The sequence below is a fragment of the Bos taurus genome, chromosome 1, assembly GCF_002263795.3.
Source record: "Bos taurus isolate L1 Dominette 01449 registration number 42190680 breed Hereford chromosome 1, ARS-UCD2.0, whole genome shotgun sequence".
In the NCBI taxonomy this organism is placed as follows: domain Eukaryota; kingdom Metazoa; phylum Chordata; class Mammalia; order Artiodactyla; family Bovidae; genus Bos; species Bos taurus.
Genome location: NC_037328.1, coordinates 46,077,203 through 46,103,640, shown reverse-complemented (window position 1 = coordinate 46,103,640; position 26,438 = coordinate 46,077,203). Strand labels below are relative to the sequence as shown.

General features: G+C 38.7%; 1 protein-coding gene across 2 annotated transcripts; it reads right to left on the bottom strand.

Moving 5' to 3' along the window:
* Positions 1-1,394: 1,394 nt before the first annotated feature.
* Positions 1,395-26,319, bottom strand: CEP97 (centrosomal protein 97). 2 transcript variants are annotated; one of them, NM_001192424.1, is made up of 11 exons: positions 26,206-26,319; positions 23,862-24,004; positions 22,961-23,119; positions 21,929-22,030; positions 20,072-20,185; positions 19,354-19,520; positions 13,938-14,102; positions 12,927-13,051; positions 11,459-12,236; positions 8,070-8,145; positions 5,027-6,426 (listed from the first exon to the last, which is right to left on the bottom strand). In NM_001192424.1, exons 1-11 carry the CDS (start codon positions 26,246-26,248, stop codon positions 5,722-5,724), a joined length of 2,577 nt encoding a protein of 858 aa, NP_001179353.1. In that variant the 5' UTR covers positions 26,249-26,319; the 3' UTR covers positions 5,027-5,721. The 2 variants fall into 2 exon arrangements, with proteins under 2 accessions (XP_059741994.1, NP_001179353.1); XM_059886011.1 differs by lacking the exons at positions 22,961-23,119; positions 23,862-24,004; positions 26,206-26,319 and adding an exon at positions 22,648-22,945 and having other exon boundaries at positions 1,395-6,426.
* Between the last annotated feature and the right edge of the window lie 119 nt (positions 26,320-26,438).

Sequence of the window (26,438 nt, the reverse complement as noted above, 5' to 3'; positions counted from 1 at the left end):
AAAGCCCTATCTTACACCACTCACAAAAATTAACTCGAAATGAGACTCAAACATTAAAACATGATACCATAAAACTCTTTGAAATTTGCTAACAGATCTTACTTATGGCGATGCTGGGCTTCCCATGTGGCTCACCTGGTTAAAAAACCGCCTGCTATGTGGGAGATCTGGGTTCAATCCCTGGGTTGGGAAGATCCCCTGGAGAAGTGAAAGGCTTACCCACTCTAGAATTCTGGCCTGGAGAATTCTGTGGATTGTGTAGTCCATGGGGCTGCAAAGAGTCGGACACAAGTGAGCGACTTTCACTTTCACGGCTATGCTAGGACTTCATTGCTGCATCGGGACCTTCTCTAGTTTCAGCAAACAGGGGCTACCCTCCAGTGTTTGGGGTTCTCATTGTGGTGGCTTATTTTGTTGCAGAGTATAGGCTCCAGGGGGCATGGGCTCAGTAGTTGTGGCACACCAGTTTACTTGCCCTGCAGCATGTGCAATCTTCCTGGACCAAGGATCACACCCATGTCCCCTGCATTGGCAGGCAGATTCTTAACCAATGCACCACCAGTAAAGTCCAAGAGAATAAATCTCAAAAGTTCTCAACACATACACACACACACACAATTATAACTGTGAAGTTATGGATATGTTAACTAACCTTATTGTGAAAATGTTGTATACCTTAAACTCACACAATGTTCTGTCAACTATTTCTCAATAAAGCTGGAGGAAAACTTTTAAGGTTGGAAGAACTCAAAAATAAATCATAGCAAATACATACAATGGACTACAACTCAGCAATAAAAAGGAATGAACTATCAGGTGAATCTCTAGATAATTATGCTGAGTAAAAGAAACCAAAGCAGAAGGATGAGTTATGAAGAATATGAGGAATTTTTCAGGGGTGATGAGTATGTTCATTTTCTTGACTGTTGTGATGGTTTTATGGGCATATGTCAAAGTGCATCAAATTGTTTCTTTAAATATATGCAGTTCATTTTATATCGATTATATTTCAATAAAGAACTTTTTTAATGTTAAGGAATATATATCATTTTTTACTATTTCTTGCTCAAATCAATTCTTAATTAACCAACTATATTATTGTGCTTAAGATGCCATAAGAAAATTCCACTGATAGAGTGACTTAAACAAAATTCCACTGTTTGAGTGACTTAAATTTGTTTTCTCATATTTCTGGAGGCTAGAAGTCCAAGATCAGGATGCCAGCAGGTTTGGTGTTTGATGAAACCTCTCTTTCTGGCTTGCAGATGGCTGCCCTTTTGCTGTGTCTTCAAATGGCCTTTCTTCTGGACATGCCCAAAAGAAAAAAATCTCGAGTCGTCCTCTTCTTACAACCACACAACTATTCATTATAAAAAACAAATGAATCACTCAAACACATATACAAATTTTTATTTAGAATTAGAGACTCAAATACAAATTAAGTACAATATAAATTAAACCTTCTTAAAACAATCCACAACCACTTTAAATCATTTACTATTTCTACAATAAAAGAGAAACCTAAAAATAGTAAAAAGTCAAATTATTTTTAAACTCGTATTATTAACAGTAAAATGGTTACAAAACACTCAAAGAAACTTAATCAGAAAATGAACAAAGCCTCTACAGACTGATTCCTGTGATCCACTAAAATCAATTAAGAAATTAAATTATAGTATGATTTCTACTCATTCACAAATAAAAAGCACCTCATTTTTAAAAGACAATGAATTATCTGTTTCTTTCGGGGCTATGAGGACTACTCAGTTTACTTGACTTTTAAATTTAATATGGCACAATAGGTTTGATCAATGAAAACAATATCACTAAAAATGCTTAGAATGTCCTTTACAGACCATTTTTGTTTTATTTCATAAATAAGGAGGTCATATATTTAAAAGTTAAAATATTACAATAAATATGTGGCAAAATAAATAAACAAGTCTTTTACTTTTCACTTGCAAGTGGGAAACTGACCAGACTCATTTTTATATTTTCCCTTTTTATTATGTCTTAATTCTTCAGAGAAAAAATTTTTTTATATTTTATATTATTGTTATAAATCCAAGTCTAAGAATTGGTGCCAAAAAAACTATCTAACTAAAGGGAGACAGTACATCTTAAGTCCATGTTGTTTCTGAAAATACTTATTAAAAGTAGAGCTAGACCTATCTTAAGGATTAACAGGAAAATACACTATTATGGTGTTTATATATTTAAAATAATCCAAAACAAAGGACAAATCCACTCTCAAGAATGGCACCCTTATATTGAAGAATAAAGTATTCTCCATATATACTAACAACTGTGTGGTTAAATATTTTCCTAAAAACATGCATATTATAAGGCCTTTTGTAATTGAATTTATAAAACCAAACTACAGTATTTATGTATCAACTGTCATGATTGAAGCTTTCTGCATTATCAGGAGAGTTAAACTTTAACATCTGTTGTTCTGAGGAACTTGAAGATGAAATATAATCAAACTAGCTTTTCACTAGAAAATTTTATATATCTCAGCAATCTGTTATACTTCTTGTCATCAATGAAATAGACTCCAAGATGTAATTATTCTTTCTAAATGTTAGTTTCTACTGTATTACTCTTTAAAACTCATTTTAATCAAATCACATTTCTTGGAGAAAATTCACTCAGGGTTCTGAACAAATCAGTTGTTTTCTACAAGCAACTCTGCCTTGAGTGGCAGAGCTCTAGCTCTTTTAGAAGTAGTTTTCCGCTTTCAAAGACAATGAAAAATAAGTACAGACTTTCTACTGACTTACTAAAAGTAAAGAATAATAGAATGTGTATAATAAAATTCTGGAATAAAGTAACTTTTAAGTTTCCACAGTTTCTTTTCCTATAAACTAGCTGCTGCTGCTAAGTCGCTTCAGTCGTGTCCGACTCTGTGCGACCCCACAGACGGCAGCCTACCAGGCTTCTCTGTCCATGGGAGTTTCCAGGCAAGAGTACTGGGGTGTCATTGCCTTCTCCAATAAACTAGCTATAACCTCAGAAAAGTCATCTAAGTTCTCTGTGCTTTAGTTTTATCTTTAAAACAAAGAGATTAGAATAGACAATCTCTAAGGTCCTTAAAATTCTCACATGGTATGATTCTGTGCTTCTGAAGAAATATCTAATTGATATGCTGAATTGGCCATAAATCAAGAGAGTTGAATTAAAATACCACAGCTGAACTAAACATCTATTAGAAAAACACAAATACTGTGGTAAAGCTCAACTTCCCAAACCATACGAGGCCCATTCCCTCGTCAGCCAGACCAATGAAGAGCCCACAGAGTTAAAACCAAATATCTTGGTTAAATAATTTTAAATTACACTGTAAACCTATTAAAATATATTATCTATGCCACAGTTTTCCTGCATTCTAATATACATTATTTTCATCCTATTTACATTCAAGATAATCTGTACAGTCAAGGTTGGGGGCTACTTAACATTCTTGCACTTCAAAACACTAGTAAAGTTAAATAGAATGAAGAGTAGGATATTAGTCATTATCATATTCTGCCAATTTCAAATTAAAAGTATGCTGAATACCATTTATGGGATAGAAAATCAAGGCAAAGGTAAAAAAAGGAAATGTTGCTTGTAAATGCTAATACTCAAATGAATTCAGTTGTGTTTTGCCCTTTCTCAAAAAAAAAGAACAGGGAGCAGACATCGGAAGAAACCTACTAGGTAATACTGAACCACAACATTTCAGGAGCTTTTATGAGAAATTAACAAGTAATTAATGCACCATGAAGCAGCACTTTGGTACTAGTGCAGTGCAAGTTGGTTTTCCTTTGTCGAACTACGGGCAGCAAATGAGGCACTTAACTATAAAATAGAAAAATAGGGTAGATTTAAGAAATTCAAAATCATTCAGGAAAGATATTCAGCATTATTCAAAAAGTTAAAAATTCTATTTTTATTTAACACACATCAATGTTACACATGCTTCACTAGGGAAAATCTTCTGAATGTAAGACTGCCGTTTGTTTATAAGAGACAGAAAATCTTTCCTTTGCAAGAGATTCTGGATTTCTGAGAATGAAATCCAAGTCTTCTCAACCTGAGTGCTATATATTTAAAAACCAAGAAAAGTACATCTTACCCACAGTGAAGAAATGTTTCTAACTCTCAACATAGTATAACATGTGATCCCTGACTTTATTCTTGGAAGGATCAGCTTTTATTTTATGTAACTTCAAAGAAGGGGACCTAGTGACTAATGAATACATATTTAGCACCTAAATTTAGAGAAGACTTAATTATTGCCATAGTTTTAAATCATTACACACAGACTGGGGGGAAGTCAGATATGTGTGTTCAATGATATTAGAACATTCTCAAAGATTAGAATCTCAAGCTTCCAAAAATTATCCTTGGTTTGCGAATGCATTTATTAACATTCGAATACAATATTATCATTTCTTCCTGGAGTTACAGATATATACTCTTTTTAATGAGTAAAGAAATAAATGAGGTTTATTTTTTCTTTACCACCATTAAGTTGTCTTCCAAATGTGGCACTTTTTCAGATTTAGATGGAAAATAGTCCTTATAAAAAATGTCATTCCTATTCTACCTCTGGTATTATTTTAGATGTTCTTTTCTATGAGGTCAAGAGTGAAGTAAATGACCATGGGCCTCTGCGGAAATATATAAGCAAATATAAAGCAGGAACAAAGAAAGTGTACATTAATTTCTGGCAATATATTGGCACATAAATGCTTATCTGTGCATGGGCTTAGTCACTCACTCGTGTCTGACTCTGTGACCTCATGGACTGTGGCCTGCCAGGTTCCTCTGTCCATGGGGATTCTCCATGCAAGAATACTGGAGTGGGTTGCCATGCCCTCCTCCAGGGGATCATCCCAACCCAGGGATAGAACCTTGGTCTCCCACATTGCAGATGGATTCTTTACCAACTGAGCCACCAGGGAATACTTATCTATGGGGTGAAAAATCACTAAATGAAAAGATAATAAATGTTTGCTGGGTTATTATCTCAAGTGAATGGAGTCTATACCTAACAGAAATATTCTTGTGTTGCCCTTTAAACAAGCTTCACTTTAATTCTGGACAGAAAACTTTGCTTCATATGTTGAAATTGATACATAACATTCAAGTTTTCCATGAAACAATTTAATTATCCCCACTGAAAAATCCTATCATCTTACCTTTTCTTCTTATGCTTACAAGAAGTCTTTTGTGGATTCATAGGGAGGAAAAAGGCTTAAAAACACACGTTCTTACTCCAAAGAAGCTGGCAAATTTCAATAGTTCACAATCCTCCTATCTGTCATTTATATTTACTGTAGCAAATTGCATTCCTCACTATATAATTAACTTTCTCACATACAGAAGAATCAAAATTCTCTTATTTGTATCTTTAAGGTAAAATCCCTATCTCCTTTAAGGTATTCTAGTTTATTTCTGAAAGGAAATGAATACATCAAAACATAGGAATACTGTTGATGCAATTTAGTTGTTAATAAAGTGCATGTGGCTTTCAATATAAATATTGTTTGATACATTATAGCTGAATAAAAAACTAACAAAACAAAAAGGAAGATTTAGCTCAGTACCTAGATTATGGGGGAAAAAAAATAGTAACAAAATTGGGAGAAATATTCTTCTTCTCCCCAAAAAAAGCCAACTGAAAATATTCTTAAATTAAATAGACTTCTGCTTTTCAAGCAACCAGACACGCTAAACAATAATACCAACATGCAATACCTGAAATGTAGAATCACGTTCTGACTGCTGCCCTTGTACTTCTGCATTTAATTCACAATTCTCTGGTGTCTGGCTGACTTCATATTGCAAAGCAGGAGATACACCTTGAGCAACATCTATAGAAGCGCTATCAGATAAGACGTCTAACCTTTCAGGGGAACGAGGTAGGTGAAGCTTACTATCTCCCATCCCTTCATCAAAGTGTCTCCTCTCATCAGCATCATCTAGCTGCTGAACTGAAGTTAGATACTGTTCAAGCAGACTATTATCCTGCTCATTGTTTGAGCCTTCCTTACCCCATTCACCATGTTCTTCACTAACATCCCCTACGTCTGACTCTTTGCCATACTTGACAGTGTCAATGGAATTCCCCATTGTGGAACTTTCACTACCTTCTGTGGAACTTTTTTCAAAATCCAAAGAATCCTGTAAACTGTGAACTTGTTCGGTTAAGGAGGAATGAAAACCAGAGTCTGGAAATTCTGGTAAGGATTTCTCTTGAGGAGCTTCATCAGGAGCAATGAACCAATCAGAATTTTGATCAGAAGATGGCTGCTGACTTTGGGTGAATAATGGAGGTTTAGATGGCACCAGAGTACTTGATATAGGGGGAACATCAATATGGCAGGAACTTAGATGCTGGTCCACAGTCTGTTGCCAAGCTTGTAGAGACCTTACCTGCAAACCAAAGGATATAGTTTCACTACAAAATATAAATCATGCCCATTTTACAACTGTCCTTTGAGGTTTTTTTTCCCCTACACTCAGGAAGTCAGTAAATGGCGGATGGCAAAACTGGAGTTAGAAATGTCCTGACTCCCCTGATCCTTTCCACAGCCCCCCAGCTTAGACCTGGTTGGCAAAAGTGGTTCACGTTGTTGGAAAGCAGGAAAGCAGGGATGGGTCAAAGCAATTCATTTGCTTCTACTATAAAGATAATCAGAAGCACAATAACGCACATACAGCTCACTAAGGGGTCAATAAGGTTCTCAATACACTGAAGTCTATTTAACAAGACACAATAGAACCTATTAATATGAGTAGATTCTCTAAAATGGAAGTCTCATGCTAGATACCCATTTCAGATAAGAGTTTTTAAAAACTAACAATGTAGGATTTCCCCTGGTGGTACAGTGGATAAGAATCCCCCGGCCCATGCAGGCAACACAGGTTCAATCCTTGGTCTGGGAAGATTCTACACACCGCAGAGGCCATGTGCCACAACTACTGAAACTGGTGTGCCTAGAGCCTGTGCTCTGCAAGAGAAGCTGCCTCAACGAGAAGCCTGAGCACCACAGTGAAGAGCAGCCCCCATTTCCTGTAACCACAGAAAGCCCTCTTGCAGCAGTGAAGACCCAGCGCAACCAAAAATTAATTATTTTAAAAAGAGAGGGGAAAAAACCTAACAATGAAGTATACACAACTCTAAAATACCTAAAAATTCCTGGAGTTCTTGATAGTATGACCTTTACTTCTTTTTCTTTCTTTTGGCCGCGCCACACAGCTTGTGGGATCTTAGTTCCCTGACTAGGGATCAAACACACGCGGCCTGCAGGGGAAGGGTGCAGTTCTAACCACTGGACTGCCAGGGGATTCCTGGACCTTTACATTTTTAAAGTATACTTAGAACCTCAGAATTTGACTGTAACATCTGCAACAGGAAAGCAATATAGAGATTTTTTTAGTTTCCTTAGACCATCCTTCAAGATAATCCTTGATAGTAGTTTTGATATTTATCTTTCCAGACCTTTTACTATGTATTTTCAAAAATAACAGTATAGATAAAATCCTATTATAACCAATTCTTTTCTAAAAATACTTCCAAGGAATAATCACCGAGAACTATTTGTGGGGATACAATAGTAGTAAAACTGATGTCTGAACTGTCCCCATAGCATGCTATTTCAGGATTCAAACTCTCTACCTGGAAGTCATGTGGACTTTTTAGGACACACATATTGTAGCCATCACACACAGTTTCAGTCATCTTTCATTCAAATAGTCTTAAAAGATAAAACAAAACAGCTACTTGAAACTTAAATTGGTCCTTTTATATCTATTGGACAGTTTGTCCAATATCCTTCTTCGGTCAGTGCTATAGTTCTTTATCTTTCTGGTCAAAATTATGAAAATATTTTTGTTCAGAATAAAATGTAACAAAATTCACTGTCCTAGTTCAGAGTTAGTGGCAGTGAACACAAACCACATCCTTAACCTTGAGGAAGGGTGCTACCTTACCTGTAACTATTCTATGATTATCTCAGTAAATCTAGAATTTTTCTTCATTTACACAGTAGGTAAGTCAGCAGGAACGGGCTTACCTGGTTCCAAAGGAATCTGACAGCCTCTTCTTGAACAAATTTTTGAATCCGCTCTTCATCTCTTTCTTTTTTTAATCTACAATAATTCAAAGTCCATTACTGACACAAGAAAGGGTGCTTTGAATTGTACTTCTTATTATGACAAATAAACATATACATTGGAAAGAGATTAATAATCTAATAAGTGCTTTCCATTTTTAGAATATCTAAGTGAAACTTTAGTTTTAAACTATGACTCAACATAGAAGCCAAATTAGATGTGACTGCAATTCAGATTATACTGATTCTACAAAGTATTGCCAGTACTGAAAAATAAAATATTAAATGGCTCTTTTTTATCTGGCCTCAATTTTGCAGCCAAACACACAGAAGGAGCAAGAGCAGCAGAAAGGATCAGGATCATAGCTTCAAAGAGAAGAAGAGAACTGGTCTTCTCTTTAAAGAGACCAGCAGGATTAATCCCATCAAATTTCACATCCCTGTTTGCTCCAGGTCCTGACATGCTCCTTGCTATCATCAACAGACTTCCCTGTGCATAACTTGCCCTCATTCATTAAAGTTTCACTGTGGGCTCACTGTCTCCCCTCCATACTTAAAACTTATCACAAACCTAGGATTCCCTTAGCTGTCCAATCTCTCAAACTGTCACCCCATTTTGTTCTGAAACTCTGACCTACTTTCTCCAGCCCCTCAAGCCTTCTTACTGCACCATGTGGGACTCCTGAATTATAATCAGCAAACCCCCATATATACACTCAGCTTCTTCGCTGAACTTTTCCTTGACCAAATCAGACGCACGTCCAAGGGCACTGTAGCCCTCTCAAGTAGCAGCTATTTTTTTCACTTATACATCAGGGTCAGAACACTGCTTCCCACTGCTGTTTACAAATGATTCTTAACTTTCCTCCTGCAAGAACTCCAGCCATCTTGCTAAACTTCCTCCAACTCTTTTTCAAATTCTGAGCTCCCACTATTGGCCCCCATTCACTGAAGCCTCAGCACTAGTATTCTTCTCTGTCCTGTTCCCCTGGTCATTTCTGGAGCCCTTGACACTCACATGGATGCTCTAACAATCATCTTCAGTCCCACTCTGGTAGTGGTGGCAGTGTAGTTGCTAAGTCATGTCAGTCCCCACTCCAGACTCAAGTATTTTGACTATACCATTTAAAACAACGATTTCAAGCACCAACACAAACCTCTCAGTTCACTTGTTCTTGCCCCAATCTGCAACAACCTGGACATCCAATCCTCATCTATGACCACCATACAAATGATGTCTTTCTCCTGTCTTTCCTTTTACCTCATTTAAATTCCAAGATCTATCACTATAATCATCTCCCTTCAAAATGTCTTCAGCTCCCTTGATCTTCCTTCCCTCTCTCCCCTACCATATTCACCTGGGAAAAACCCACTCCTGGCTGAACCGGGTCCAAAATCAGAATACAACAGCTGAGAGTTGCTGATAAAAATCACAGTTTGACTTGTTGTTTCGCACTTTTAAGTTTTTCCTCATACTTTCCAAGAATTCTCCATTCCCTTTGTAAGTTCACTTTTAAGATAAATACTCCATACTTCACACCTCTCTCCTTCAGCCTCTCATCTCACACCTCACCCCCTCATTTCCAAGTGCTGACCACATCTTGTATATTACTGGAAAAAGAGAAGCACCCATCAGACAGGACTTCCGCATCCCCTACCATCAATACCTACCACCTTACCTGCCCCTGCTCCTACCTCACTCCCTCTGCTTGTGCACCGAACCTCTTCTCTCACCTTCTCAAGAACTTCCGCCCTGCACTTCTTTCATTGCTCTGCACCATCAGTTTTTCCTTCCTTATTGAATCATTTCCACCAACACATAAACCTCCTCTATATCTCCCATCTTTAAAAAAGAAGCTTCTTAATTCCAGATTCTCCTCTGGCAACCACCTGCTCCCTTCTCCTCCTCACAGCAACACTCGTCCAAAGCTGGTTGTGCTCACTCTTCACCTCTCTTTCACTATTCTGTCCTTTCCAAACTGACTTCATCCCACTACCCCCTGAAGCTACTCTTAGGAAGCTCACTGGGCAGGAAAGGGTTAATTTAGCAGGACTGAAATGTTCAAACTGGAACATCCGAAAGACAGGACTGGCCTTGACCAGCTTCTGAGAGATAACATCTAAGCCTTTGGAATATCCTGCCCGATTAGAGCACCTTTGTACCTCTGAGACCTTGCTTTATGCTAACAATGTGCTTTATGGTGAATACCAGTTTGGTTCACCTGAGGCCCTGGGCTACAATGTTATCGGTTTGACCTTGGGTGGGAGCTGAGGTCTGAGTAGTTAAGGTCAGTCATATGGACTGACCTAGGTGACTGTCTGCCAATAAAAACCCCAGATGCCAAGGCTTGAGCAAGCTCCCTGGTTGGCAATACTTCATGTGTTTTCACTCATTGTTGCTTCAAGAATTGAGCCCCACCTGTAAAAGTGCACTGGAAGAAGACAACTAGAAGCCTGTACTTGGTCTCTCCTGAACTTTGCCCTGTGTGTCTTCTCCTTTGATGACTGTATCTATATCCTTTCACTCTAATAAACCATAATAAACATGATCATAAGGAATAGCTTTTTTGAGTCAAGAGTCCTTTTTGCAAATCAAACCTGGGGATAGTTTTGGGGACCCTCAAGACACAGTCACCACCAGTTGCTGAATCGAGTATACAATTCTCGGTCCCATTACAGCTCCTCTCTTCTCTCTTGAAACATGGCCCTGCTGGAGCTGGGACACACTCTCTCCCAGTTCTCCTCCCACTCTGGCTGTCCCTTCTCAGTCTCTCTTACTCTTCCTCCTCTCCCACTTGATAATCTCAGTAAATACTGCCAGGTGCAGTACTGATACTCAGAATAAATCTATGAAATCCTAATTTCCCTGGGTGACAGTCATGAAAACTGTGAGTCATAGAATGAACACATAACTTCCACCATAGCCCCCAAATTTTAACCCCTTCTAAGTCCCTACTATTTTCCTTAATTCTTATGTCATCTACTGGGTTCTATGTAGACTTCCTCATCTTCTCATTTTTATGCTCATTCAGCTTTTCTACATTTTCTTATCTTCTGTGTTTAGGTACATAGATGTCCATAAGGCATGCATTTCATTCAACATTTACTGCTATGCTGCATCTATATTCCAATTTCAGCACTAGATACGGAGGCACATATCGCAGTCCTTGCTCTCAAGCTGCTTTCAGTACGGTGTCAGAGATAAACCTAGAGTGGCAACATGGTATGCAAAGTGTCCCAGCCACAAGCGTTTGATTCAGTGTTCTGAATGAAAGTTAAGAATCTGACACCCCCAAACCAACAAAACAGCATCTTCACAGTAAAAGCCTTAAAACGGACTTCTCACCCACCTCCTTATTTCCCCAGTTAGGCAGACAATGTGTTCTTGCATCCTGCGAAGACGGATTTCATAGCGCACATCTCTAGCTTGTGGGTTGTAGTTCCTGGCATAAAAGCCCCGCCAACAGGCCTGAAGCTTGGTGGCTGCTTCATTCAGTTTCTGGAGGGCAACTTTATCTTGTCCCAAAGGAACAGATTTCTGGGTTAACAGCCTGCAGGGAACTTTCTCTGAAGCTGTTTGAGACCTGGCTTCTTCACTGTCTGGCTGCGTATGGAAGACATTGCGTCCAACCGACTCAGGAAAAGACGTAAGACTGTGGGTGTGATCCTTCAAGCCAGCACTGGTGACTGTTGGCTCAGGACAAGGTAACAGTCCATCTTTCTCATTTATCTCTGTACCAACTGCACTTTTTGTCATCTGAACAGAATTCTCATTTGCAGCCCCCAAAGCCTTTTCCTCTTCCTTGTTTGATAAGTCCTGGTTTTCAGGCCCTTTCACAGATTCATCTGCAGCAGCATCATCTTCTAGGCTTAAGTTAATGCCTTGCAGCCTCAGCTCCACTGTAGGTGATACTGGAGACAGTCCTGACGCAACTGGCATAAAAGTAGACTCTGAAGAGAGGAGACTGCAATTTAACTTGTCCTCATCGGTCTGGATGTCTTCCAGATGCAGGTCATTTCGAGAATATCTTGCAGTGTGTACAGGGGTTGGAAAGTTATTCTTAACAGCATGTGATTGGTCATCATGACTGCTTATCCCAACCCAAGAATTGACTTGGATGACGGGTTCTAAAAGAATCAACAGAGTATCACTGGAAACAGTAAATATTTAAGGAGGGATTTTTTTTTTCAGTTGTATCCCTTTAATGAAATCTAATCCCTCAAATATAGTAAAAGGCAATGAAATCATTTCAGTAATTTCCTCCAAAATGCCTTAAAATATCAAACCAAATATTTTTAAGAAACTTAATTCTTGCAATAATCATAAAAATAATCAAAGTACTAGGTCAAGTCAAAAGGTTGCAGTCCTCTGAATGTTTTCAAAAATTAAGACTAAAAATTAACAGTTATATATGTCTGTGTATATTGCTGTTGTTTAGCCACTAAGTCGTGTTTGACTCTTTTGCAACATGACCCCATGGACTGTATAGCCTGCCAGGCTCCTCTGTCCGTGAAATTTTCCAGGGAAGAATACTGGAGTGGGTTGCCATTTCCTTCTTTAGGGGATCTTCCTGACACAGGGGTTGAACCCACATCTCCTGCATTGGCAGGTGGATTCTTTATCACTAAGAGAAAAGGGAAGCTGCCATTTGTGTAATATACATATATATATATATATATATATATATACACACAATCAAAGATCCAAATGTTCACCTGAGCTAACAAATAAAACATTCTGAAAATATGTACTATTTCCTGTTTTATGATACCAAATAGATCAAACAAAAAGGGACTGGAGATCAGTTAACTTCTTACCGCTTTCTGGGACTACCTGGCCATCTTGAATGGGGCTGGAATGCTCTGGCACAAGGGATGCCCTTGATTCAACAGGAGACGACTCTTCATTGTGGCTCTGGTTCATTAACTGCCTCTGGTGAAATCTAAAATCAGAATACCTCATGTGATTCAACACAAATCAAAAAAAGCAAGCTTCTCTGCTTCCTTCAACAATTCGACAGGTAACAATGTCAAGAAGGGAGAAGTTTACAAATTTTCAAAGTACATACATTTAATGACTTTGAATTACAAAGTCTAATGGGTAGAAAATGTTAAGAAATTTATTTTTAAATCACATAGTCAGACACCATCATAAATATACACATACACACAAACCTTCAAAGACAGGATCTCTGATGAAAGAAGTGACTACTAAAAATGCTTCTAGCTATATAACATTAGTATTTTTTTTTAAGTTTTTTCTAAAAGTTTTATTTATTATTTATTTTTGGCTGTGTTGGGTCTTTGTTGCTGTGCATGGGCTTTCTCTAGTTGTGGTGAGCAGGAGCTACTCTTCGTTCTGGTGCACAGGCTTCTCACTCCAAGTGGCCTCTCTTGTTGCAGAGCTCGGGCTCAGTAGCTGTGGTGCACAGGATTAGCTGCTCCACAGCATGTGCCATCTTCCCAGACCAGGAATCAAACCTGTGTCTCCTGCATTGCCAGGCGGATACTTAACCACTGGACCACCAGGGAAGTCTCTATAAGGTTAGTATTTTAAAGCCCATGTAAAACACCCACATTAAAAGAACAAATGAAGTTATTTTAAATCCCAGGCTGCCAGGCTGCGAGGCTCTCCCCACTCAGGAAATGACTAGCAAGCAATGCAGCTGCTGGGGAGGAAACCAGACTGCACTGCATGGTTTGGCTCCTCTGCAAGACTGCTGCGGTGACCAGGGCCCCAGGGATCCAGAAACATGGCTTCAGCACTCTCTCCAATCCTACTAACTCTGCAGGAAAGTCTCATCAGCCGCTACAGATAAATGCGCTCACCTCTGCTTGCTCAGAATCTTCTCTAGCTTGGCATCCTCTGCAGTTTGAAGGCCCAGCGTAGAAGTGAGAGGACAGACTGTAGCCAGATACTGGACAAGCTGGATGTGCTGGCCAGGCCGATACGCTCTCCCCTTGCCTTGACTATACAGCCATTCAGCTTTTAAACTGGAATTGGGGGACAGAAAGAAAGGCTGGCACTGGGGTAGACGAGATACATTTTCCAGCAATAATGATTTTCCTTCTTAATTTGCCTTTCCAGCATCACTAGATGTTTTTCATGAGTAACATTTAAGTTAAAAAGAAAAATTATCCTCTGCTTTACTCTCCTTACTCTTGTAATGGTTTAAACGTTTTTTGTTTTTTTTGCTTAGCAGCACTTCCAATGATTTGTACTAAATGGTTACAAATTTTTTAAAATTACCTTCAAAAAAGCAATAAGTATTCTCTCCATTCACTGTCAAACTGAACTACCTAAATACATAAATTGTGTTTAAATCCATTAGCTCATAATGATAGTTTTTTTAAAGCCAACTGGTCACAGTTGAAGGATGCTAGTGAGCTACCATCTCATTATTTTTAAAACCTGATAAAGGGGGAGAATTAAATATTATTAATTCCATCTTTCCTATACAAACTATACCAATGAGTAACCAAATAGTTACTTCACAGAAGTATTCCAGCTTATTTAAAAATGAATTATAGAATTAAAATTTCACCATTTTGCAACTCTCAATGAATTAATGATTTAGGCATTGATCATTAATAGCCTCTCATAAGAGACAACCAGATACCATGTGCTTCTCAACAGGACCCAAAAAGCTGTCCTTGACCCACAAAAATCTGATCAAACCTCCACCTCCAACTACCCATTTACAGAAAACACAAAAGGGGAAAATATGTCAAAGCACATGGGGATGCAGCAATTGGCAAAATAAATACAGTAGGAAACTCTGTAGGACAAATAATCTGATTTCTTCAATAACCAAAAAGAGAAGAGAAAGCAAAGCGAAGAGACAGGGGGCCCATAGAGAGATCTGAAAGCATCATCTTGGACCTCTAGCCAAGCTGACCTTTCAAATGACTCCAGCCCTGACTGTGATCACATCACAAGATCCCAAGTGAGAATGACCAAATCAGCACAGCCAACCCATGCAGCATGCAATAAACAGTAAACTTTTAAGATACTGAAAAAGTGAGCAAGAAAGATATATTTTAAATACATCAGGCAATTACAATGTATGGCCTTATTTGGAACCAGTTTCCAAAATTCTATTTAAAAACAGCATTTATGAGGACTAAACGTAAGCACTTAATATTTGGTGTTATTAAGGAATTCTTGTTAAATTTTTTGAGATGTGATAACAGTTTTGTAGTTATTTCTTTACAGACTGACATTTCCCAAACGTCCCACATACCTCCCAAATTGGAGTGATTATGAATAAGGCTGGAGTGATTATGTTTGGAGTGATTATGAATAAGGCTGCTATGAACATGCTTACGCATTTTTTCTGGCATACATAAGCTCCTGTTTCTCTAGGGTATATAGCAGAGTCAAACTGTTGAGTCATAGGGTATTTATATGTTTAAATTCAGTAAATACTGTTAGTTTTTCAAAGTGACTGCATGATTTATACTCCTAGAACAGTTAATGAGAGTGCTCTACATAGCCATCAAAACTAAACATATTGCTCATACTTCTAATTTTTGCTACTCTGGTGGGAGCTCCATAACAACAAGGAAAAAAAATAATCTTTCTAAATTATCAAAAAGTCAGTATAGTGGGGAGGGGAGTTATGATGAGTGGGACAAGGAACTCCGCAATGCTGGTTACATTTAGTCTTCTTTTCAATGGTTGATTATATAGATATTCTAAAGTATTACATTTAAACTATTTCTAAATTATATGCTATCACAACAAACTGGAAAATTCTTAAAGAGACGGGAATACCAGACCACCTGACATGCCTCCTGAGAAATCTATATGCAGGTCAGGAAGCAACAGTTAGAACTGGACATGGAACAACAGACTGGTTCCAAATAGGAAAAGGAGTACGTCAAGGTTGTATATTGTCACCCTGCTTATTTAACTTATATGCAGAGTACATCATGAGAAACGCTGGGCTGGATGAAGCACAAGCTGGAATCAAGATTGCCAGGAGAAATATCAATAACCTCAGACAGGCAGATGACACCAACTTCACGGCAGAAAGTGAAGAGGAACTAAAGAGCCTCTTGATGAAAGTGAAAGAGGAGAGTGAAAAAGTTGGCTTAAAACTCAATATTCAGAAAACTAAGATCATGGCATCTGGTCCCATCACTTCATGGGAAATAGATGGGGAAGCAATGGAAACAGTGAGAGGCTTTATTTTTTGGGGTTCCAAAATCACTGCAGATGGTGACTGCAGCCATGAAATTAAAAGACGTTTGCTCCTTGGAAGAAAAGTTATGACCAACCTAGACAGCATATTAAAAAGATACATTACTTTGCCAATAAAGGTCCATCTAGTCAAGGCTATGGCTTTTCCAGTAGTCATGTATGGATGTGAGAGTTTAAACTATTTAAACTATTTCTAAATTATATGCTATCACAACAAACTGGAAAATTCTTAAAGAGACGGGAATACCAGACCACCTGACCTGCCTCCTGAGAAATCTGTATGCAGGTCAGGAAGCAACAGTTAGAACTGGACATGGAACAACAGACTGGTTCCAAATAGGGAAAGGAGTATGTCAAGGCTGTATATTGTCACCCTGCTTATTTAACTTATATGCAGAGTACATCATGATAAACGCTGGGCTGGATGAATATAAGTATAAAAGTATAAGTATGAGAGAGTATTAAGAAAGCTGAGTGCCAAAGAATTGATGCTTTTGAATTCTGGTGTTGGAGAAGACTCTTGGGAGTCTCTTGGACAGCAAGGAGAACAAACCAGTCAATCCTAAAGAAAATCAGTTCTGAATATTTATTGGAAGGACAGATGCTGAAGGTGAAGCTCCAATACTTTGGCCACCTGATGGGAAGAATTGACTTATGTGAAAAGATCCTGATGCTGAGAAAGACTGAAAGCAGGCAGAAGGTATGACAGAGGATGAGATGGTTGGATGGTATCACTGACCCAATGGACATGAGTTTGAATAAGCTCCGGGAGTTGGTGATAGACAGGGAAGCCTGGCGTGCTGCAGTCCATGGGGTCACAAAGAGTTGGACACTACTAAGTGACTGAACTGAACTGAACTGAACCCCACAGAGAGAGAATCAGAGACAGAAGCTACCCCCTCAAAAAAAGTCTACTCTTCCCAACCTCCTGAAGTCTCTGAAATTAGATATTTGCAAAACTTTAGGGAGAAAGTTTTTTAAAAAGATGCAAATTCACCTTTAAGTCACTTTGATTAAAACCATTTCCACAGTATAGAGACATAGCTTGTGAGGCATTGCCTGGCATTTCATTGGTTAGGACTCCAAGCTCTCACTGCTGAGGGTCCAGGTTCAATCCCTAGTTGGGAAACTAAGATTCCATAAGTTGAGTGGTGCAGCCAAAAACAAACAAACAAAAACCTCTTCAATTCCTAGTCCTTATCCCTAAGTAATGGGCTTCCCCAATGGCTCAGTAGCAAAGCATCCACCTGCAATGCAAGAGATGTGGGTTCGATCCCTGGGTTAGGAACATCACTTGGAGGCGGAAATAGGAATCCACTCCAGTATTACTACCTGGAAAATCCCATGGACAGAGGAGCCTGACAGGCTACAGTCCAAAGATTCAGAGCTGGACATGACTGAGCGACTGAACACACACACATTCCTAAGTAATAATGCCAATTATTATTTATTAAGCCCCTACCACATGATCAGTATGCTATACCCATTATTCTTAATCCTCAATCTTTAATCCTCAGAGCATACTTCAAAGTTAGGTACCAGATTTTACAGATGAGAAAACTAAAGATCAAAGAAGTTAAGGAACTTGCCCAGGCCACACAGCTAATGGGTGGTAGGGAAAGATGTGAAGCTTTCTCTTGTCTCTCCTGACCAGGTCTCATTTCTCCTCCCAGGTCTCTTTTTATGCCAAACCCTTATCTCGGCCCATCTCACCATGGTACTTCCCACATATGAAAATGATACCAGTCCTCCTCTCTCGGCCCATCTCACCATGATACCTTCCACATGTGAAAATGTTATCAGTCCTACTCCCCTAGAAAAATCTGGTAATGTCTTTCTCTTAAAAGAAAATCCAAGTAAATCCATATTCCAGCTTTAGAATTAACCAAGTTTGAAACACCAACAAGGTGTTTGAGTACAAAGCAGCACTCACTGCAGGAAAAAAGAAAAGCCACACTTGTCTGCAGGCAAACTAGAGCTGACATACATCAGCCTTCCCCAGCACCACCACTGTGTAGCTCCTGGCTGCCATTCCTCACTGCCCCCACCCTGTTCACGAGATGAAAACAGAAGGGAGAAAGACAAGGAAAACCCTGTCAGTATCTACCACTCCTCCTTCCACTGGAAACCTCCCCCCTGCCACCCCAAGTGACCATCAGTCTCTGCAACAGAAGGACAAAAACGGTGAGGAAGAACATGATGTGAGTTGAGCCCATGAATGCACATATGTATGCAGTGAAAAGAGGAGGTGGAAGGAGGCAGTGATGAGGATAAAGTCATCTCAATTCTCACTATCCTCTCTAACTCCACCCCTTCTTGTCTACAACCTTGATCCTTACCTCCCCTATAGTTCTGATCCCACTGATCATGTGCCAGCTTCCAGAAGACCCCATCATGCAGGGGTCCTAGTTCTGAGCTGAAGAAATCATCAATGATCTAGAGAAAGGGGATTCCCACTTCCACTGCTTCATAGCTAGAAGGTGATGATCAGTCAGTATGACTGCTACCAGCTCCAAATTGGAACTCTGCATGCATTTTCCCACAGTCACTTTCATAAAGAGTAGTTGGGTCCAAAGGTGTTGTTAATATTGCCTTTACAATATGATGGATGCAAGTTTTTGTGGGACTGATCTAAAATCCCACACAGCACCCATAACATGGTCTCTATACAAAAATGCTCCAAGCCCCAAACAACTGAATAACAAAAGAATCTTTAGAATTCAATTTGTTGTATGTTGGGCATGAAATTAAACTCACTACCCCCAACCTCTAAGACTGATACTTATTTATTATTCTTTTTTAGAAAAGATAGAAAATCCTAAATGAACAGCACAGTGTCTACTAACCCGGGTCTCCCACGCTGCAGGCAGATGCTTTACCGTCTGAGTCAACAGGGAAGCCTACTATATAACTGTACTAATGACTAATTTCTAAATTCATATTTCAAGCAATATTCAGCTTCTTAATTTGTAGTAAGCTAGAAATGAGCTTGTCAGTTAATTTCCATGATAAATGTGACGTTAAAGGGGTTACGTTCACCTTTCCTTCTGAGAAATCATGTATCCATCTAGGACTCGGAGGCTTAGGCACCAGCTGACGATGTATGGCCGATAGTCGAACCCTGGGATGGAAGGTGTTGCCATCACACATGGATTGTTCATGATTGACAACTGTTCCAGTTCAGTTAAGGATGCCAGAAAAGAGACCTGGAACAAAGGACATCTTTGTTGAATGAAATGGACTACTCAGTGGCAAGCACAGGGCTTCCGCTGATTACACATCTCTGGAAGTTTGAGAATGCAACAATTTCCCTCTTGTTTTGAAAAGTGACAAGTAACACTCTTATATTATCCACTGATTCCAAAAATTCCAACAATATGGCCATCTGTTCTTGCTGCACAAAGTCCTTTAGAAAGTACTGCTTCCTAGCAAAGAGAACCCTATTTTGAAAACATTAATAGAAGCCAGAAAAAGGTACAGAGTATGCCTTATTAACCCCTTTAATGTAGATGTCCCTCCACCAATGATCACTTCTCAATGGAGTAAAGAATGCAGCATTACAAATGAAATTAAGCCTTAATAACCTACTGACATTAAATAAAAGTGGAAAGAAAAATAATAGTCTTTTGGAGCCAAGTGTTTCACCCTGATAGCAGTTTCTTCCAAGATGCTCATCTAAAGCAAGCTCACCACCTTTTCCTGCATCTCTCCTGAGTTTCCAGCTCCCATGATCCCATAAGATACCCTCAAATTTTACCTCATTTAAGTCCCGGATTTCATTTTCCGCCAAAGAAAGTATAGCAAGACATCTGGGTAGATAAGCAGGTGCCATTCTAAGAGAGGTGATGATATTTCCATGTAACAGCAGGGTCTTGAAAGTAAAAATGCAATGAATTACAAATGGAAATCGACAAACTGGTCTATTTTAATAAAACCAAAATAAGGTATACAAAAGGAAGTGATCTATTTTAATATAACCTCTCATCACACATAAATCAAAGACTGTTAATGCTAGAAGGGTCCTAGGTGGTCATTTGGTCCAACTCTTTTTTCACATCCATATTCTAAGCTCAAGAAAGTTTAAAGACTTGCCAAAGAACATATGCTTAGTTTAGCAAAAGGCATGTTGCAAGTTATTTAAACTTGAGCACCTTTCAACATACTTGTTCATTTCCTTTTAAAACATCAAAATAGAGGGTGAGAAAAGTGAAAGAAAACATTCATTGAAACAAAGCTACAGGGAATTCCCTGGTGGACCTGTGGTTAGGACTCTGAGCTTCCACTGCAGAGGGTATGGGTTCCATCCCTGGTTAGGGAAATAAGATATCCTGCGTGCCACCCAAACAACAACAACAACAAAAAAGAGAAACAATCAGGTAGAAAGCAAATTTTCCAAAAGAGAGAGAGAATCCACAAACTACGATTTGCAACTATATTCTCTTGGTAACTTAAAACCTGAGGAAGGTAGAATGAACTTGATAAACCTGACTCAAATTCAAATTAAGACAGCAACAATGAAAAATAAACTGAAGACTCTCAACACCAGGATTCTGAAAAAGTAATTATGCCTCCACTCTAGAAAGAAAAAAAAAAACTTGCAATCATCTTTAGTTCATTTGAATTATCTCAGTATCTGACTACATCAAATTGTTTAAAGTAATTGTTGCTAAAAATGATTTCTGCTAAAAAAATGGCAAAAGTTGAGCTAATAATACTATTTCTGAGGCTTAATGAATTCATCTATGCTAATGATATCCAACGGAGTTAAAATATGGAAAAAGCCTACTCATGTTTTATGAAGCTGTTGATTCCAACTGTTACATATTTATTTTATTGCATTCCCCTCCATAAAAAGTGCTATAGGCCACAGACTTTCTAAAGTGAGGTTAATTTTGATAATTTAATAATATCTACCACTAAAAGGAAATAGCAATCTTCAGTGTCAAACAGGAATGATTATTCTTAACCCCACCAACACATTATGCACTATTGATGCTACACAACTAAAGTTGCTAATGTTGACGGATTAGGCATGAAGGGAATTTCATCATGTTTGTTGAACAGTAAATAAGCATTAACTTTAACTACAATGACCAGTTTCAGTTAAAGTAAATCAGTAATAGAAATTAACAACAAAAAGTTTCATACTTAATTTCTGGTATAGTAAGGAGAGCCAACCAGTCCACTCTAAAGGAGATCAGCCCTGGGTGTTCTTTGGAGGGACTGATGCTAAAGCTGGAACTCCAGTACTTTGGCCACCTCATGCAAGAGCTGACTCATTGGAAAAGACTCTGATGCTGGGAGGGATTGGGGGCAGGAGGAGAAGGGGATGACAGAGGATGAGATGGCTGGATGGCATTACCAACTCGATGGACATGAGTTTGAGTGAACTCCGGGAGTTGGTGATGGACAGGGAGGCCTGACGTGCTGTGATTCATGGGGTTGCAAAGAGTCCGACATGACTGAGCGACTGAATTGAACTGAACTTAATAGAATTTTTATCATAATGAACACAATTTATTCTTGCAGACCTATATATATATGGATCAATTAGGTCACTTTCTCGTGGTATTTTAGTATAAAATTTCAGAAATGACATAGAAAACACACTTACCTTCAGTGATACCAATTTAGATAGATCACCTATCTGGGGTATGTTATTGTCTGATAAATCGAGATGTTGTAGAGAGGTGCAGGTGTTGATTTGTTCCATGGCCTATTACAAGAAAAGGAAATGTATTTCATGCACACAATATCAAAAAATTCAAGTCTTCCCTACTTTCTTGTAGCTGACCCTCTTCCCTCTTTCTTATTGTCAGAAGCAGAGGAACAGTGCTTCGCAAGAGAAAGACAAGGCAGTGCCAACAGAATTTGGCATATTGTTATATAGCAAGTTTCTACCTTCATTATCCCTCTAAATCAGAGGATCATATCATGCCAGATACTTACAGCTTGAAGGACAATGATGACACATGACAGTTGATATAGCATAGAGTTTACAAGTTAACATTGGAGCTAAACTGCCTGGATTCAAATCCTGGCTCAGCAACTTCTTGACTATGTGAGCTTAGGCAAGTTACTTAACTTCTCAGTACTTCAGTTTCTTCATCTATATAATACACATAAAGATTGTACCTGCTTTATAGGCTGTCATGAGACTGAATGACTTAAAACAGTTAAGGTGGTTAGAAGAGCAAACCTTACATGCTTGATAAGTCAGTTCTCTTCATTTAATACAGTTCCCTTGTCTACAATATCAAAAAATAAGACACAGAAAACAAAAAATACAATGAAAAAAAAAAAAAAAAGACACAGAAATACTGATTAACTTACCCAAAATGATAGAGTTACTAAGTGGTGGAAGCAGGACCAGAATTGAGAGCTCCTGACTTTTAAAACAGTATATTCTCCACTGTACCATTAAACATGCTTAATTCTGCATGAATTAAGAGCTTAATTCTGCATGAATTTTCAAAATTTTTTTTTTTTGAGTTTATGGTAACTGAAATTATCTCTGGGGAATGGGAGTGGATACTTTCATTTTTTATTCTACTTAATTCTCTACTGCTTAAATTCCTTTTTCATAGCAAATACTTTTGTAAAGTTAAAAAACACTACTAAAAAAAAAAAGAAAGAAAGAATTCACCTTGAGATTATTTCCTGCCAAATTCAGCCATTCCAAATGAACTAGTTCCTTTAGGCCTTCCACATAGCCAATGCTATTATGAGGCAAATTTAACACCCTGAGTTGGGTCAGTTTGGCTACACCCATCATCCGCACCAGCCTATTATTAGCCACTGACAACTGAGGAAAGAAAACATATCATTATTCTTAGGCTAAAATATAAATATTACTTTCACATTAGGGTGGTTAAAAAGATTTGTTTATATGGTCAAACATTCCCAAATATATAAACTAAGTTTATACTTTTCACATATATTGTCTAAATATTCTGCAGTGTAACTATTTATTATTGCAGTCACTCCTAAGCAACAGAAAATAGAGATAAAGTTGAACAATCCCACACCTCCTCCAAGTACTAAAAGAAAATATTTTCAACACAGCAACTACTTGAGAATGTGAACTCCACAATAATGGAGTCCTTACTTTGTCTCCATCAAAATCTAGAACAATGTCAGACACATAAGAACGGTCCAATAAATGTTGAATGAACGAATGAATCAACTCTTTACCTCCACCATGAGGTAACATAAAATGTTATGTTATTTAGCCAACATAAAATGTTTTCTGTTTTAACAAATGCTCTTTGTATAGTCTACTTTAAAGTGACTTTAAAATTAACAAAAAGTGTTAATTTTCAGGAGAAATTTTAAAATTATCACTTAATAGTCATCATGCGAAAATTAATTTTTAAATTTTTTACTATTCTATTTTAAAATTTATTTTAGCTATTAATTCTTTTTAATTTAAGGTAATACCTACTACTTTCTAGGTTTACAGAGTTACATTTGTTATCTTACTGCTTTATTTTGTATAATAACAAACTGGTCTTATATAACTATTTCCCCTACATAGCAATACCTACCTGTACTAATCGTTTGCATTTCTCAAGATTTTCCAATTTAATAATCTGATTTTTATCCAGAATCAAAGTATGAATATCAGCTTCACAGGGTAAGTTTGGGCTTAATTTCTGTAGCCCTTGCCCTGACCAATTGACCACTGATCCTTGAAAAGAGAAGGGAAATTGTTAGAAAACACAAATACAAAGCTGAGCACAGGGATAAAATTATATTCATAAAATCTTATACATTTAGAGTTAGAAAACACTAAAGTAAAATAAATATCAAGAGTTTAAAACTAAAGCAATCGATTTTTAAGTGACTACAGAATGAAATTATTCACTTTCCCTTAGAAGTATCACATTATATCTAGATTTCAATATTCACATATGGATGTGAGAGTTGGACCATAAAGAAGGCTGAGTGCCAAAGAATTGATGCTTTTGAACTGTGGTATTGGAGAAGACTCTTGAGAGTCCCTTGGACTGCAAGGAGATCCAACCAGTCCATTCTAAAGGAGATCAGTCCTGAATATTCATTGGAAGGACTGATGCTGAAGCTGAAACTCCAATACTTTGGCCACTTGATGAGAAGAACTGACTCTTGGAAAAGACCCTGATGCTGCGAAAGTCTGAAGGCAGGTGAAGGGGAGGACAGAGGAGGAGATGGTTGGATGCTATCATCTACTCAATGGACATGAGTTTGAGCAAGCTCTGGGAAATGGTGAAGGACAGGGAAGCCTGGCACGCTGCAGTCCATGGGGTCACAAAGAGAGGGACATGACTGAGTGACTGAAGAACAACAACTCAAGTTTCTGTGATATTAAATACTCTGGAATTCTTCACATTTAAATGTGAACTATTATTCCATATTTTATGCCTAAGTAATGACAGTATTTTTTTAGATGTAACTAATCTTTTGATAGAGATCAACCTGCTTACAATCTAACTACCAGTATACCATAACGTGCCCAAACTATTTTGAAAATCAAAGTATTAGTTATGTTGACTTATCTACAAGATGGGAATAATATACCTACTTCATTACATTTATATGGAGATGAAAATCGAAACCGTATGAACAGCACTTAATCCCATTCCTGGCACACAGCATTCAATAATATGATTTGGTATACTTAAAAGATGTTCAAATTCTGGCTCCACTAAACACGGTGGTTTATTGGGCAAGTTATTGATCTCTTTGAGGCTCACTTTTCTACTAAGATAGGAATACTTATAATAATACCTGCCTTATAATGTTGTTACAGAGAAAATGAGATAATGTTTTTTAAAAAAAGACACTCAGAACATTATCTGGCTCATATAAAAAGTGCTCTATAAATGTTAACTGCTATTATTATCAGTACATTCATAGCCGCGGTGGGCTGGGGAGGTGGAGTTTAAGAGTAGTAGATATCTGAGGGGGGAGGGGCTAGAGAAACTGACAATTTCAAATTTCTACCCAGATTAAGATAACTGCGGGAAATAATTATGCAAGATAGCTCTCCTGAAGGATATCAACGTTTTTCCATTGTCGAATGGCTTCTAGCATTTGGGAGGACAGGTGGTTATTGGATTTAAGAGTTTGATGAAAGCTATATACCGACCCAGGAAAATGCGGAGCCTCTGCACACAATTCAAAGGGATCGAAACACCTCTTCGACCCTCTCTCTCACATAATGAGCCAGAACTAAGTGGTGGAAAAGGGCCTCGACCCTCCGCCCTGCCTGTGACCCAGAGCTTCCGAGCTGTAACCAAAACAAAGGAGCTCCGCTCCCACAGCACCCACGGAAGCACCCACGCCCCGCGCTCCGCTTGGCAGCGACCAAACGAGATCCCAGAATACCGTCTGCATAACAAGGGGTGGTGAACTGTGGGCTCTGAATAATCCTCAGATTTTATCTTGGCCACTGGGACACTTCCAAGAAAGGGCCCAACGTCAATCTAGGGAACTGTGTTAGATAAGTTTCTTGAATGTTCTAGGAACTGAGAGAAAGAGGGAGATCCTGTAGTTTTCACCTGGGTACCCAGAACTCAACGTAGACATCCAAGAACGGTCACCGGAGCCAGAAACCCGCAGACCAGGTATCCTTAAGAGCGCGGGATCCGCGGCGCCGGGTAGCGCTAAGGTCTTCGGGGGCTTGTAGTCCCTTGCTTGGACCTCGCCGCGACGCCGCAGAGCGAGGCAGCGCCCAAGGGACTACAACTCCCAGAGGGCAGCGCGCCTCCGCGAAGCCCACAACTCTGCATCAAAAGAACTGGTCCAGAACGGCACCCATTAAACCTAGTCTTCTTCTCTCCACCTCGCAACTATTTAATTCAGTTCTATGGAGTAAACCTTGGCACCCAAGGGTGGGGATCGCCTTACCTTCTCCAGGAGGCAAAGCCGCGGCGGCACACGCCGCCGCCATACTTCCCGCTTGCTGTTAATACCAGGCAACCGTCCTCCGACTGCTCGGTGGAGCTAGTGGTCGGGAGGAGCGAGCTTGAAACTACAGCTCCCAGGATGCACGGCACCCAAACGGCCCAATTGGCTGCCTGAAATTAATGATGCGAAACCCAGGTTAGAATCTAAGCAGCAATGAGTTTGGGAAACCTGGT

Coding starts and splice junctions, on each gene's coding strand:
- CEP97 (NM_001192424.1), bottom strand. CDS start 26,248: ATGGCGGCGGCGTGTGCCGCCGCGGCTTTGCCTCCTGGAGAAG. Junction 19,521..20,071: donor AAATCCGGGACTTAAATGAG/GTAAAATTTGAG, acceptor CCTTTGTTCCAG/GTCTCTTTTCTGGCATCCTT. Junction 13,052..13,937: donor AAGATTCTGAGCAAGCAGAG/GTGAGCGCATTT, acceptor TTCTGATTTTAG/ATTTCACCAGAGGCAGTTAA.